Here is a 15,697-nt window from a genome sequence, read left to right as displayed (position 1 = left end):
TCCTCCTCCTCACAGGTGAGCATTCACCACAATTACTTTCAACTTCTGAAAACGGGCATCCTTCCTACATTCTTCATCTTCTGAGCCTATCAATGCACCCTGCAGGAAGGCTGTTGGTGATGGCTAGGGGGTTGTTTATTATTTTGTTGTTGTTGTTTATTTTTGTATGTTTGTTTGTTTTTTTTGTTTTCTCCTAGGTCTCACCATATACCCCTGGCTGTCCTGGAACTCACTATGTAGACCAGGCTGGCCTCGAACTCAGAGACCCACTGGCTTCCACTGGGATTAAAACTGTGCACCTCTACGGCCTTTTAATCAAAGTAATGCACATGCTGCCGAGTACACGCCCAGCTAGCCCTTTCTACTCTTGATCACCACTGCCTCCCGACGTCCACCATCACCCCACCCCACCCCACCCCCAGCCACCTAAAGACCTTACATCTAGCCCAAGCCTGAAGTCTCACCCTCCAACAATTCATCCTGCAGGACTGCATGGGGTCCCTTTGATAAAGGCTAACTGGATCAGATTCTCTCCAACATAAAGTTCTGGGCCAGCGATGACTCAGAAGATGAAGGTGCCTGCAAACCAGCCTTAGGGCCTGAGTTCGAGCCCTGGGACCCACAGAAGAGTCTAAGGAGAGAAACGACCCCCTTCTTCCCCAGTTGTGTGGACCTCCAGAAGACACAAACAGCACACCCCACCCCAAACACACAAAATGTAATTTTAAAAAATTGTTTTTAAATTAATACAGTCCCTTCTGCGGCATACAAAGCTACCTATGCTCCTCTTACTTCCATTAGCAAAAATTAGCCTAAAGGTTTATTTTCTGGATTCTCTCCTCTCTTAAGCTTTGCACTCCCAAGCCAACAGGCCTACTCGCTCCCAGAATGTTCTACATTCTCATCCTGAATTTTTGCAGTTTCCTGTTTGGAATATGGCCTCCTCCATTGTCCGCACAAACACCGTATACGAGCTATGACATGCCCCAGGTAAACAAAACAGCCCCTACTATGCTCAACCAGCGCCCCTCCTCCAGCTTCTGTTAACGAGGTGCTGTTCTGGTAGCCGGTAGCCAATGAAAATGTCTTTGTGAGCAATGTTCCAGCGTTACCATCGCAGTGCACCCCGCACGCTGTGGAGCCCACACAAGGGGCGGGTTCTTTACCCTCCCTGAACCTCAGTTCTCCAGATAAAGCGAGAACCTTTAGAACCCCACCTCCAGGGACCACCGTGAAGCTAGGACGAGGAACAATTAAGTCTGGCCAGAGTAAACACACGTCGAGACATGAAGGCTGGTTTTGCCCTTAAAGGCAGCAGCTACATGAGCTCTTAGATTCAATGATCTGGAAAAAACAAAAAACAAAACAAAACAAAAAAAGGGCTGCGTAGCACGCACAGGTCTCCGGTTAGTAAACTCAGGTAAGCCCAGGGTCTGCGACCAAACTAACAATGGCTGAAACGCCTTCTGCACGGTGCTGGGCACAGGACATCACCAGGCATTCGTGCTCCAGCTGTTAGGTGGTGCCGCTGGGCCACGGAGCCACGGGGTGGTCTGAGGTGCCCGGGATCCTCCGGGCGCGCCTAGAGGTCCCCTCCCGCCGCGGAGGACAACCAGGGCGGCGGGAAGCGGGATCACGTGCGGCGCGATGCTACTCACTGAGCCACAGCTCCAGAGCCGCCGCTGGCCCCGGGGCGCCCTCCGCCGATTCGGTCCCCGCCGGGGATCCGGTCCCCGCCGCTACCGCCGTCGCTGCCATCTGCCCAGCCCAGCGCCGCGGCCGCAGTCACCCCTGCCCGAGAGCTGCAGCCACTGCCACCGCCTAGCCTCCCCTCCAGCTGCCGACGCGGCAGGGACCGAGAGGCACGTGACGGGGGCGGGGCCTAGCGTGCACGCCCCTTTCTGGGCCCGGCCCCGCCCCACGAACCTCCTCTTTACCGCCTCCAACTCACGAGGTCTTGTCCAGCAGGACCATTCGAAAGGTCAAAAGCCCCTCTAGCAAGGTGCTGTCCCGTCTTCCTTCAGAGGTAGGGTTCCCAGATGAGATACCGGCTAAATCCGAATTTCGGATAAAGAATCATCCTTTCAGCATTTTTATGCCACACCTTTTAATTTTTTACATAACACAATAACACAATATAATTTATAAACCACTTCTTTTATGAAAGGGTGCTTTTTCTCAAAAGCAGGTCGTGATTCTCATGTCCTAGGAAGCGAGCACGTTAAATATGTATAAACATTCCTTTATCTGGTTGTTTTGAGTTAAGGCTCCTGTAACCAGTGGGTTTTGATCTGATCACTACATAGCTGAGGAGAACCTCGAAGTCTCGATCCCCTGGCTGCGCTTGATTGCACATCAAGCATGTGCTACCACGACAGCTTGGCTGTGTTTTTCTGTCTGTTTTGTTCTTGATTTTCAGAAAGGCTCTCTCACACTCAGTAGTCCAAGAGGGTCTGAAACTATGGGAGCCAAGGTTTCCCGAAGCCTTCAGTAATTCTCTTGCCTCAGCCTCCCAAAAGCTGGAACTGCAGGTATGAATTACCAGGTCAGCCAAACACATGAAAATTTTTTTTTATTTTTTATTTTTATTAATTACAATTTATTCACTTTGTATCCCCCCCGAAATATTTTATTTAACGCTTGAATTAAATGAAGGAATCAGAAGATGTTTTATTAATATGTCCACAAGAAAAGCCAAAAAGAGCCAGGCGTGGTGGTGCATGTCTGTAATTCCAGCACCCGGGAGGCAGAGGCAGGCAGATCTCTGTGAGTTCAATGCCAGCCTGGTCTACAAAGTGAGCCCAGGACAGCCAAGGCTACACAGAGAAACCCTGTCTTGAAACAAAACAAAACAAAACAAAAAGCCAAAAAGAAAATCTGTATAAAATAAGGGACTACTGAGACAAACATGAAAAATGAGCATTCTCCAGCCAGCCGAGAAAGCTGTCTGTCAAGGTGACAGGATTAATATTCATGCCTAGAGGCCACAATAATTTGCATTTCTGTCAATGATCTACTACTAACGGCACTGTTAAGACTGAAGGAGGCCTCGGCCTGGCAGGCAGTGGAAACAATGCACAAGGTTCCACGAAGCACGGTTTCTTCCCTGCTATCCCTCACTGGTCATTTCCCACCCTTGATGCCACAGCCCCAACACACACAACCCCCCCACACACAAGTTTTTGTTTTGTTTTTCAAGACAGGGTGTGTGTGTGTGTGTGTGTGTGTGTGTGTGTGTGTGTGTGTGTGTGTATGTGTGTGTGTGTGTGTAGCCTCTGCTGTCCTGGACTCACTTTGTAGACAGGTTAGCCTCAAGCTCACAGAGATCTGCCTGCCTCTGTCTCCCAGAGTGCTGGAATTGCAGGCGTGTCCCACTGCGCCAGGCTCACAGAAGGATTTTAATTTGTATAGATCTGTGTCTCCAGCACATCAAATAGTGCTTAGCATGCCAGTGCCAATAAGTGTTTGTTGAATGAACACATGAGCAGTGGAAACAGTAAGAGGAGAGTCTAGGATTTGAGGCTAATTACAATCCCAAATATACAAACATTTATTTGTTTGTTTGTTTGTCTGTTTAGTTTTGAGAGAGGGTTTCTCTGTGTAGGCTTGGCTGTCCTGGACTCACTTTGTAGACCAGGCTGGGCTTGAACTCACAGAGATCAGCCTGCTTCTGCCTCACGGAGTGCTGGGGTTACAAGCATGCGCCACTGTACCCTGAACATTTGTTAATTTTTAAGTTATTACTTTTATGTGCATGGGTGTTTTGCCTGCATGTGTAACTATGTAGCACAATGGTGTCTGGTGCCTGAAAAGGACAGAGAGGGTGTCAGATCTCCTGAGACTGGCATTGTAGACAGGTGTGAGCTGCCATACAGTGCTGGGAACTGAACCTGGGCCCTCAGTACATGCTCTTGACTACCGAGCCATCTCTCCAGCCCTATTTTTAATTTTTCAAACACTGTGCATGTGTGTGTGATATGCATATGTGCAAATGTGTATGCGTGTGTACGTGTGTGTGTGTGTGTGTGTGGTTGTGATGTGCCTGTGTTGGTACAGGCACACACATGTCACAGTGTGCTTGTGGAGTACAGAGAACAACTTTGTGGAATTGGCTCTCTCTATCTAGTGTTTTTTTCTTAGACAACTCAAGCTGTAGCAATAAAACATCTCACACTGGACATTTCCTTCTCTCTCTGTCAGCTGGAAGCTTGACCTCGAGATGCCTCTGGAGAAGCTCCCTTCTTGCTGCAGATGTTCTGGATTCTTCCTGTGTTGTGTCTCCATTCCCGGAGAAGAGGCAGAGAGCAACTCTCTAGTCTTGTTTGTTCCGTTTTGAGCTTTTGAGACAGGCTCTTACTACTCCCGGCAATCTTCTAGCTTCACCTCCAAGTTCGAGGATTCCAGGTTGGTCCCACTACAGCAGCAGAACCCACTGGCTTTACAAGGACATCAAGATCGTGGGGCAGCTTGCACCTTCAGGACCTCAAGTGAGCCTGGTCACCTGACCAGGGCCCTGCCTCTCAGATCACACTGGGGGTTAGAACTTCAGCACAGGGTGCTGGCGTGGGGTGCCAGCGTTATTTCACTATCCAGACAGGAAAAAGTGTTCTTTAATGAAAACTGTTGTTGTTAGCATATCCATCTATGTTAACTGGTTTGGGCCTTTCAGGAATCCTTTCACATGTCAGTAAACTGTTGATAATTGAAAACAATGGGAAATTATTCTTATCCATAGACATGCAAATGAATACTGTCCAGGAAACACACAAACCCCCTTCTGTGGAAAAACCAGTTCTGTGGCTATTTGCATGTTTATTTTTATATTTCTAGTTTAGAGGCTGTTCTTTGGATTCTCCTTTGAAGTACTTTTAAAGTTTCTTCATCATCATTTTTTTTTTTTAAGACAGGCTTCCTCTAGCCAGCTTCAAACTTGACTCAGGTAGTGGAGGATGCAGACTGCAGAGGTACCCTGCCATGCCTGATTTCTGTAGCGAAGTGCTGGGCATTGAACCCAGGGCTTTGTGCATGGTAGCCAAGCACTGTGCCAACTGAGCCCCAGCCTTCCTCTTTACTTTTTTTTTTTTTTCCTCATTATTCCTAAAAATTCTTGTCTTGAAAATTCTAGGGCTGGGCCCATGTCCTTGATCCCAGCACTTGGAGGCAGAAGCAAGAGGCTTTTTGTGAGTTCAAGGCCAGCCTGGTCTACAAATCGAATCCAGACCAGCCAAGACTGCAAGAGAAACCCAGTCTCAAAAACTAAAAAAATTAAAAGAAGAGGAAAGAAAAGAAATTCTAGGGCTGGAGAGATGGCTCAGAGGTTAAGAAACCTGGCTGTTCTTCTTTTTTTTTTTTTTTTAATATTTATTTATTTATTACTTATGCAATGTGTGTTAGCATGTACACCTGCACACCAGAAGAGGAAACCAGATTTCATGTTTAGATGGTTGTAAGCCACCATGTGGTTGCTGGGGATTGAACTCAGGACCTTTGGGAAGAGCAATCAGTGCTCTTATCCTCTGAGCCATCTCTCCAGCCCCCCTGGCTGTTCTAAACGTCTCAACAACCGCATGGCAGCTCATAACCATCTATTTTGAGATCTGGTATGGTGCTCTCTAACAGTGTACAGAATGTAGGCAGAACGCTGTATAAATAATAAATAAATCTTTAAAAAACAAAAAGACATTCTAATCAGGCAACTGTGGTGCACGCCTTTAACCTCAGCGCTCTGGAGACAGAGGCAAGTGTATCTCTGAGTTCAAGGCCAGCCTGGTCTATTGAGTGAGTTCCAGGACAGCCAGTGCTGCACAGAGAAACCCTGTCTTGAAAAATCGAAAGAAGAAAATTCTAGAGCTGGGAATTTGGTTCCACAGTGGAGTGTTTGCATAGCATGCTCAAGAACCTGGCTTCAAGCTCCAACACACACACACAAAGGGGTGTTGGTGGTAATGATCTCAGGAAAGAGCTCTTTAATATCTAAGGCTAGCACCCCTGTTCTCTCCATTGCTCAGCAGTGGCTGGTTGTTTTATTGACAATACAGAGAACAAATGGTGGCATGTTTACCCAAACTTGAGACAGGTGATGCTTAGAATAAACATCACAATTGAATGTCTGGATTGAAACCAGATGGTGGAGTAGAGAAATCAGCATGTGAATGAACAAGGGTAAAATTGTACACATTCCAACAAGACAGCCACTCTACAGTGGAGAAGTCTGACAATTGATTCCTTAGCTGAGGGGGTCAGGGTAGGCACTGTTAGATTATTTTAAAAAGAAGCTAGAGAGAGAGACAGGCAGACAGACAGAGAGATGGGGTGGGAAAAAAGACAGGCTTGGCCTGACCTTACCTGGGACCGTGTTTATTCACAGCATTTTGTCACCCACATGTATGGATGACCAAAATGCCTACAGGGAAAGAGGGGATGAGGCCTCTTATAGAGGTAAAACTGGGTAGAAATGGCTTTCCTAGTCTGCAAGGGTGAATAGGAAGTATAGTATACTCCCTGCAAGCTAGGAAGTATAATATTTCAGCAGGAAGCTACCATTCCTAACTCTTGAGAGGATATAAAAAATGTAAGGCAGGGATGTTATAGCTGTCTTCTGCTGAGGAGAGTCTTTATGGGGGGAAGAAGTTCTGGGCCCATTGAAAATGGGGGTCCCTGCTCACGTAGCAGGGGGGAGTCTTAACTTGGTCACCTATGACAGATGAGGTGATTGCCATCCTGTATTCCTAAAAGGACTTAGAAATAACTATTAGAGGGCTGTAAGCAGGTGATTTTGTTTTTGTTTGTTGGTTGGTTGGTTGGTTGGTTTTTGCAGATGTACCAGAAATAGAGCTGTTGTAGAGTAAAAGCTATTGGGACAGCTTGCAAGAAACATTTTGTTTGGTTATAGGGTGAAGTTCAGTAAGTAAAACACAAATTTTTTTTTTAGTTAGGATTTTTCTGTGCAGCCCTGGCTGTCCTGTATGTATATCATTACCTCTGCCTTCTGAATAGTGGGATTAAAGGCATGTGCCACCATGCCCAGCTGTAAGTAAGACATTTTTAAAAATAGGGTAAAAACACAAGTATGAAGATAATAAGGAGGAAAGAAGTGATCCAGGAGAAGAGCCAAAGTGGGAGGGAACCAGAAGGAATTTTAGTCTGGTCCCATTTCAAACCAGTTAGGATTTGGTGATATAGAAGCAGCATTGTTCAGGGAGGGCACAGAATCCATCCTTAGCAGAAGTAAGAGCTAGTCCTTTTTAGCTTTGGAGTACTGTAGCAGTCCAGGAGTGGAGTTGGTGCTAAAGGATGTTAAACTGAACTGAGCTGGAGAAACAGAGAGGTTAACTGATGCCAAGAAAGCTTCAGTCCAGCTATTTTAGTTCCTTATTTAGTTCCAAAAAACAATGTATAGAGTGGCAAGAAAAAAAGGTGGGTTGGATGGCCCATGGTCCATTAATCCCCTTTTAGAAGTCACCCAGACTGCTTTTGGGGGTTCAGTGGTATTGACCTCTTAGTAACTGCTTTAAGGCTGACAGAAGGATGAAGAGAGAAGCAGCAATTACAGTGTCTCTGAAAAGTGTCCATCTGAGGGGCCACGATGAAATTTAATAGTTGACAAAGTTCCAGACATAGGCCAGGAGGAAATAACTTTGTGGGGAACAACATTAGAAGACTTAGTTACATGAGGAAAACTTTTACATCAAGATTAGCATGAATTAAATTATACAACTGTACAGCTGACTGAACCAGAGCTTTGTGAAATGATAAGGTAACTGTATCAGTTATTTGCATCAGACTCCTGCATAAGAACAAGCTCCTGGAAACTCTGTAAAAGAAATCAGTTAAAGTCATCATCCAAGAAGTGAATCTGTACAGAAGCATCTTGCTTCCACATAGAGTAAACTTTGTGTATTTGTTTTAAAGATTAACAACACCAGTTACAGGAGAGGATATAAAAGAACTCCACTATGGAAAGAGTTTGGCAGCTTGTTAAGAAGGAACTGCAACCTTGTCTCACAACTAACTCCTGTTTTCTAGTCTTAAGAGTCTGGCCAAGAGGAATTAAATGTGATTCGCACAAAGTCTTGCATGTGAACATTCACAGCAGCCTTATTCATCAACCCTGAACTAAGAAGTCAAAATGTTCACCAGCTGATAAATGGACAAGGAAACAGAGTACATGCTTGCAATGGGACACTATTTAGAGATTAAAGAAACCAAAAGCCTAGTATATTGTGGGACTGTAACAGCCCAGGATTATGGAGGAAGTGTGAAGAGAGCTTCAACTTGGATACTACAGATGAGGATCACAGGAGTTGGCTTTCTCCCATAAAGTGGGCTCCCCTACCATCAACCCTAGTAAGAATTTATGACCTTGACAGTTACGAATGCAAATGAAGCATCTTACACAAACCCTGTCCCAGAGATCCTGGCATAAATACTCCCTTCCCCTATACCCCAATAAACAAACCAGTTCTCTGAAAAAAACAAAAACAAAAAAAAAACAACAAACAACAACAAAAAAGAAACAAACAAATAAAAAAACAATACCAGCTACAAAGAGTATATTAAGTAAAACAAAATTTTTGGTTAGAAACAATTTGATAAGGTAAATTTCTTTGAAAATAGGGACTATTACCTTAAATGACAATATCTAATATTTGAGAACAATAACAATACATATTTTTTGCTAACAGCAAATTGTTTCTATATTCCAAGAAACGATTTAATTTTAAGTTGTATTTCATAAAGAAATGATTTCTAATTTTCAGTTGCCTACCATGCTGTGGTGTGGGCGAGGGAGAGATCCCTACTCCCAACCCTTCCCCACACATGCCAGGCTGGAGGTGTGGCCCAGAGGTCATGAGAAAGGGAGAGCAGGCTCCGCCCTTCACTGGCTGCCGTACTTAGGAGATGAGGGCTTGCTCCCAGTCTGGGTAGCACAATAGAGCTATGCCTGCTGGCGAACGTGCTGATGAACCAGCCCCAGGATATCTGAGCGGAGGCCCAGTGAGGATCCAATAGTCATAGTGTAGCAGGAGCCAGAGGCCTCGGACCAGACAATGACTCATTACGATGAATATGCAAGAAAAGAAAGGTGGACAAAGGGTGTATATATATATGTATACAGTATATATACTGTGTGACAATGTCACACACTACAGCTTCCATAACAAGATTTTTTTTTTTTTTTTGAGGGGTGGGTTGCAAGGGGAGAGGGTGAGCATGAAGGGACTGGGAGATGTGTAGGATTGGAGGGCATGATGTGAAATTCACAAAGAATCAAAAAAAAAAAAAAAAAAAAAGAAGTATACACCCAGAGACAGTTTCTGCCTTGTCAAGAGTAGATGATTCACTTTACAGAGTTTTCTAAAATTAACCCTGTTAACAGAACCTTTTACTCCTGCCAATGAATAAATCTCTAGGTCACCGCTATAACAGCAGTAGCCATATTTGTAAGCATCATTCTGTTTAAAAGTAGATTGGATGTTTTTGTAAAGTATAACCACATTAAATGAGCTTTTGGCTTTTTTTTTTTTTTAAGACAGGGTCTCTCTGTATAGCTCTGGCTTGTCTTGGAACTTACTCTGTAGACCAAGCTGGCCTGAAACTCAGAGATCCTCCTACCTTTGCCTCCTAAGTGCTAGGACTAAAGGCATGTGCCACTATGCCCCGTAGTTTTTGGAATTTCTTAAAAACAAACATAGCATAACTGTCAAAGCCTGTATACTCCCTGTGGACTTCAGGGTAAGAGTGTGCCAACTGGCCCTGGAGCTCTCTATCTAGATAAATACTAGATTATATTCTCAAAGCACCACAGGTTGCAGAGAATCTTCTCCATCTATGTCATCTCCTCCTTGAACAAGCTGAGGCTTATGGGTTAAGAAATACCACTTATTACAAACATCTGTTAACTCTATAGCTTTAAAATTAACTGTCAAAGACAGCACTTGGATATTCTGAATAACTTCCCAAAGCTGTGAGTTAGATGTCTGCATATCTGGCATCCTCCTTTAATGAGGGGGTGTGGTGGTTAGGTTATAGAGTCTATAACCTTTATCAAGCCTGAAATTAGTTTTGATAAAAGAATTGAATGTCAGGGTAAAGAGCATGACCAATTGAACTAGGATGCAGGAAAGGGTCAAGCACGAAGAGTGATCAGTCCTGTTGATGGTACACATCCTCCAAGAGGTAAAACAACGGTACTTTATCTCTGGTCTTCCATAGTCCCACGGTAATCGTGAGGAAAGCTTAAAATAAGTATCAATGGAAGGACCTCCTGCATAACACTTGGATACTCTCATTTGTAGAAAAAACAATAATAAAGTAAAAACAAACGAACAAACAACAAGAGCAGTCTGAGACGGACGGACACTGTTGAGACGAGTCTGAGGCAGCACTATGTGACGTCACGGGAGTGGGACCGGGAGTTGAATGTGGTGGCACATGCCTACCATCCCTGCAGTGAGGCATCTGGACTGGGAGCTCCTGGCTAGCCTGGGCAACAGGCCCTTCCTCTTACAAAACAAACAAAAAAGTAAAATCTAAATAAATAGACCCCGGCTAATAAAATGTACAGTACTGACTGGTTCTTTCACTGTGACGAGCATACTACACTGCAATGTAAGTGACGGGGGAAACAGCTGAGCATGGCTTAAAGTCACTGCCTGGCAGGCGTGAGGCCCTCCATTTTATTCCCAACACATGGGGGGAAAAACAAAAGGGAAGCCAGGTGTGTTATCCCAACAGTCCGGAAGCAGAGGTAGAAAAATCATTCAAGGGCAGCCTGGGCTGCATAGACAGACCCTGTTTCAAAGTAACAACAGGGCAAGCTGACGATGGAAATACAGGAGCTCTGAATTATGTTTTCATTTCTGTTGTTTTGTGGGGCAGGGTCTTGCTAGGTAGCTAGACTGGCCTCATATTTGCGATCCTCCTCCCTTGGCTTCCTGGAATTACAGGCAGGCGTTACCAGGCTAGCCTCCTCCCCCACTAGACAGTGTTGCCCAGGCTGGCTCCAACTTCATGGTGACCCTTCTGAGCTGCTGGGGTGACAGGGTTGTCCTATTCCATACAGCTCAGGCCTGTATTTCTTTTTTAATCTTTACTATTATTGCTTTGTGTGCGTGAATAAGTTGGTCAGAAGAGGTCTGTTTTCATGCACTGTGTATAGATTGTCTGTCCTTGTATCATTTAAATGCTGATATCTGTACCAGCAGAGCTGAGTACACTGAGCATCACCTGTCTCCGTGTTTTGTAAACGTTGCTTTCCATCACCTTCTGGTCTGTTGAATAAAGAGATGAACTGCTTGTAACAAAGGCAGGAGACAATAGGAACTCTGGGAAAGAAAGAGTGAGAAGATTCACCTGTGAGACATGGAGAAAGTTGGACATATGAAACTGAGGAGGTAAAGAACCACATGGCAAAACATAGATTAATATAAATGGGTTAACATAGGTTGTAAGAGCTAGTTGGGAACAACAGGAAGCCAAAACCTAAAGTTATTACAAATAAGTATGTCTCCATGTCATTATTCATAGCTGGGGCTGACATAGAAAGTTCTTATTTTAGAGGTCATCAGAACATTTAGAACTGGAGTTACAAATAGTTGTGAGCCACCATGTGGTTGCCGAGGAACAAACCCGTCCTCTGCAAGAGCAGCATCCTAACTGTTGAGCCGTCTCTCCAGCCCTGGCTTTTTCATTTTTAAAAGCTTAGCAGCTAGGTGTGGTGGTGCATGCCTTTAATCCCAGCACTCAGGAGGCAGAGGCAGGAGGATCTTTGAGTTAAAGGCTAGCCTGGTCTACACAGCCAGCTAACATAGCCAGGACTACACAGAGAGAAACCCTGTCTCAAAACAAACCAAAAAAAGCTTAACAATTATCAATCATTAAGGATAACAGTTGGGGGCTGGAGAGATGGCTCAGAGGGCAAGAGCACTGGCTGCTCTTCCTAAGTGGTCCTGAGTTCAATTCCCAGCAACCACATGGTGGCTCACAACCATCTATATTGAGATAGGGTGCCCTCTTCTGCTCTGCAGGCACACATGCAGGCAGAATACTGTATAAATAAATAAATTTTAAAAAGAAAGGATAACAGTTGGATGTGGTGGCAAGCATATGCCTATAATTCCAAAATTTGCAAGTTAGTTGGAAATGGAAGAGTTCAAGGCCACCCTGGGCTACACAGAGGCCCTATTTCAGACTTGCACAATAAGGGTTAACAAACCTATGTGGCACACACACAGTTAAGGTCTTGTTTTATTTTCCCTCAACACCCTCAGGCTTAACAGAACCAAGCACCCAATGTTTGTTCCATAAATGAGTGAAGATTAGACAGACCCAGCCAAAAGGGGTGAGGTATTCTGCAGACAGAAAAGATCCTTTGTTGGGGCTATGCTACTGAAGCCAGCAAGGAAGCAGAGAGATAGGGGGTGGAGCTGACTTTCCAGGTTTAGAACGAATGGCTGGCACCCCAATAGTTTGCCAAGATCTGACGGTAAAGTTGGAAATCCCAAGATCATCACAAAATGCTTAATCTGTTCTGCTTCCTAAATTTAAGAACTTGCCAGTCATGTTCTTATCACATGTCTAATAACAAAAATAGTAACCACAAGTGATATGAAGCTCCTGGGCACTGAAAACCATATTCTTACTCAATATAATGACTGCCCTTGATTGCCACTGTTGACACATGATCCAATTAAATGACACATCTGAGGCTTTTTATAGGTGTTTTATCTATGTGTTTGTCTGTATTTGTTTAGACGCCAGAAGGCGGCACTGGATCCTCTGGAACTAGAGTTACAGATGGTTGTGAGCTGCCATATGGGTGCTGGGAATTGAACCTGAGTCCTCTGAAAGAGCAGCCATTGCTCCTAACTACTGAGCCATCTTTCCAGTTGCCCTCCTTTTTTTTCAGCCCCTTTGATGGTTAATTTTATGTTAATTTGACTGCACCAAGGTAGCTTTCTGTGTGTGCCTGGGAGGGTGTTTCTTGAAGGGATTAGAACTAGAATTGGGAGACAAGGAAAGTCCGATGGCTGTCCCTGGCTGTCCCGTGTGGGTGGGCTCACTTAATCTGTTGAGAGGCCTTAAGGAAAACTCTTCCAGGTAGCTTGAGCTGGGACGCTGGTTGTCTTCCGCTATGGATGCTTCTGACTCTCAGGTCTGTGAGCTACAACAGCAGCTTGTGAGTGGCAGATGGTGAGAGCTCAGCTTCTGTAATCATGAGCAACTTACACCAAATTTCTTTTTAGATACATGTCCACTTGATTCTGTTCCTCTGAGAACTTTAATACAGGTCCTCATAGGCCATACTGAACAAACTCAGTTTTGTCAAACCAAGAACCCACCTCATTCACATACACTCTTGGCTCTGCTTCTAGTCTGTCCCTGCTCTAATCTCTCCTCAGCATGCTGCCAAGGATAACCTTCCCAAAACAAAACTGATCTTTGTCACTTCTCTGCTCTATACATTTCAAGGCTCCTCACCTACCCAAGAACACCCAAATCTTTGTCTTCACTAAACCCTGACTTGGTTTTCAAGCACAGGTACAGATGAGCAGAGCCCATTCCATCTCTGAGTCTGACTGATGTCTGGAAATCCCCTTTTCTCTAGCAGTGATGGGCACAAAAACAGGAAGCTGAGTTGGAGGACGCCTGTAGAAATGGGTTTGTGTTTGGAGCCACAGAAACTCACTCTCCCCAGCAGACAAGAGAAGGAAGTGGCAGCTGTGAGCAGAGGCTGCTGCAGATCTGTGGCCGGGAGAGCAGCAGTGGAATTGAATGACCCTGAGCCTTTCTGCCACTAAGTCAACAGTTCCACAACCTAGTTTACCACTGAACTTTCAGTTATGTGGAAAGAAATCTAGTTTAAGCAGGTTAGAACCTGTATTTGTGTATCTGAAAGCTTGTACCCAGATATAACTTCCCTGACATAATGAGCCTTAGAGTTAGAAGTTATAATTCAGATCTCCCACAGATTGAACCATCCCAACTGGCCATACTTTGGTCTTTCACAGTCATTCCTTTCCAGGTATCAGGACTCAATAGAAATCACCGGCAACAGACCAGACAGCTAATTACAACAGATCTTGCAAGGGAGGATTTTTTTCATGGAAGGGAAGAAGTGATGCTGGGAGACTGTTGGGATCTAGCAGAGTTAAGCCAGCTGATGATGAAACCATGGTCTGACAGATGAACAACTTCATGAGGTTTAACATGATTTCCTACTCTTTATCAAGCAATGTATCAAATACTTACAACCAAGAACAACAAAGTTCCTGTGTACCTCAATCTCAAAATTTTTAAAATAGTAAATATAAATTCTACACATGAATAAGTACAATGTTTTTCATCTTATTTTGTGGTGCCAGGGATCGAACCCAGGGTTCTGTGCATTCTAGGCAATGACGACTCTATTACCCAGACATCCCTAGTCCTGAGACAAAAGCTAAGTTAGATATAGGTAGATTGCAAATTTGGCTACTGAAACATACTTTTCTGAAACAGAGAGTCTCTAAATCTACTGAACAGACAATCCCTAAAAGAGGAAGCATTCCTCTCCTGCAGTGGGTGCCCTGCAGATGTCGCCATTACCCAACTGCCCCACTTAACACAGCCGACAGGACAAGAGGCGGAAAGCTGACTAGGCTGACAAGATGCTTTCCTGGGAGTTTGGACACAGAACTTCAGCTGCCTCCGGTCCCAGTGGGCTTCAAGTAGATTCCCATCACTCTAGAGGTTGGAAGTCCTGTCCTTTGGGTCTGTGAGTCCTAGAGTTTCCAATGCATTCCCTGGTGGATTGTTACTGAGTCAGGTTTATTCCTTACAATCACAATTACTGCTTCAAAGGATAACAATGCTGATGATTGGGTTGACAGAGGATTGTATCCAATAATTATTAAAACAATACAGCCTTCAGGCAATAATTCCTCACTTCCTCTCCCTCACCCTGACAGCCACTGTTCTGCATTGTCTCCTTCTCATCTTTTTGTGATGTTAGCACAAGGCTCATCAGGTTATAGCATTTGTCAGAATCAATTTAACATTTTCTGTTTAAGACTGGATCTAATAACGCTCAAGTTTTCCTCACATTCATTATGGAGGTAGGCACGATGGCTCATTGAGGGCATTTTTTGCTGGGGCAGGGAGACAAGGTCTCACTGCGTTGCCTTGGCTGTCCTCAATCTTGGCTCCGTGAGAAACAAGTACTTGTTAAAAGTCTGGTGACCTGAATTCAATCCCTGGAACCTCCACTGAAGGTGAGAAATGAAAACTGATTCCTAAAAGTTGACCCCTGACTTCACATGTTCACCTGCACACTACACAAATAATTTAAAAATAAGTTAAATAATTCTATATGGAGATGAGGATGGTGACCTTGAATTGCTGATCCTCCACTCCCCACCTCCAAAATGCTGGCCCAATACACCATCCTAGGCCTCTTGGCATTTGTCACTTTGGGAAAACAGTCACATTCCCTGAGCACCAGCCTGCGAGTTTCTCCCTCCTTTTTGGCCTTTGTGGCTTAGGATGATCTTGAGATCACCTTCCTTCTGCCTCAGCCCCACCCCCATTCCTAGAGAGGGTTTCACTGTATGGCCCCAGATGTCTTGAAACAGTTCTGCAGAACAGGCTGTCCTTGAACTCTGGAGATCTACCTACCTGTTTCTGCCTCTAAATGGGTGGGATTAAAGGTATGTGC

The 15,697-nt window shown here is 44.6% G+C and overlaps 1 protein-coding gene across 1 annotated transcript in view; it reads right to left on the bottom strand.

Annotated features, from left to right (window-relative positions):
• The window catches only part of Gga2 (golgi associated, gamma adaptin ear containing, ARF binding protein 2), a 35,660-nt gene extending 33,817 nt beyond the window's left edge, over positions 1 to 1,843 (bottom strand). Inside the window, exon 1 of the mRNA XM_055627597.1 lies at positions 1,659 to 1,843. Coding sequence (XP_055483572.1) covers positions 1,659 to 1,758 — 100 coding nt within the window. The 5' untranslated portion in view covers positions 1,759 to 1,843. The remainder of the gene's footprint in view (positions 1 to 1,658) is intronic.
• Positions 1,844 to 15,697: the final 13,854 nt, after the last annotated feature.

This window comes from Psammomys obesus, unplaced genomic scaffold, assembly GCF_907164565.1.
Source record: "Psammomys obesus unplaced genomic scaffold, mPsaObe1.curated_primary_1811, whole genome shotgun sequence".
Classification (NCBI taxonomy): Eukaryota; Metazoa; Chordata; class Mammalia; order Rodentia; family Muridae; genus Psammomys; species Psammomys obesus.
Note: the sequence above shows the minus strand (reverse complement) of the source record. Positions and strands in the feature narration are given on the sequence as shown.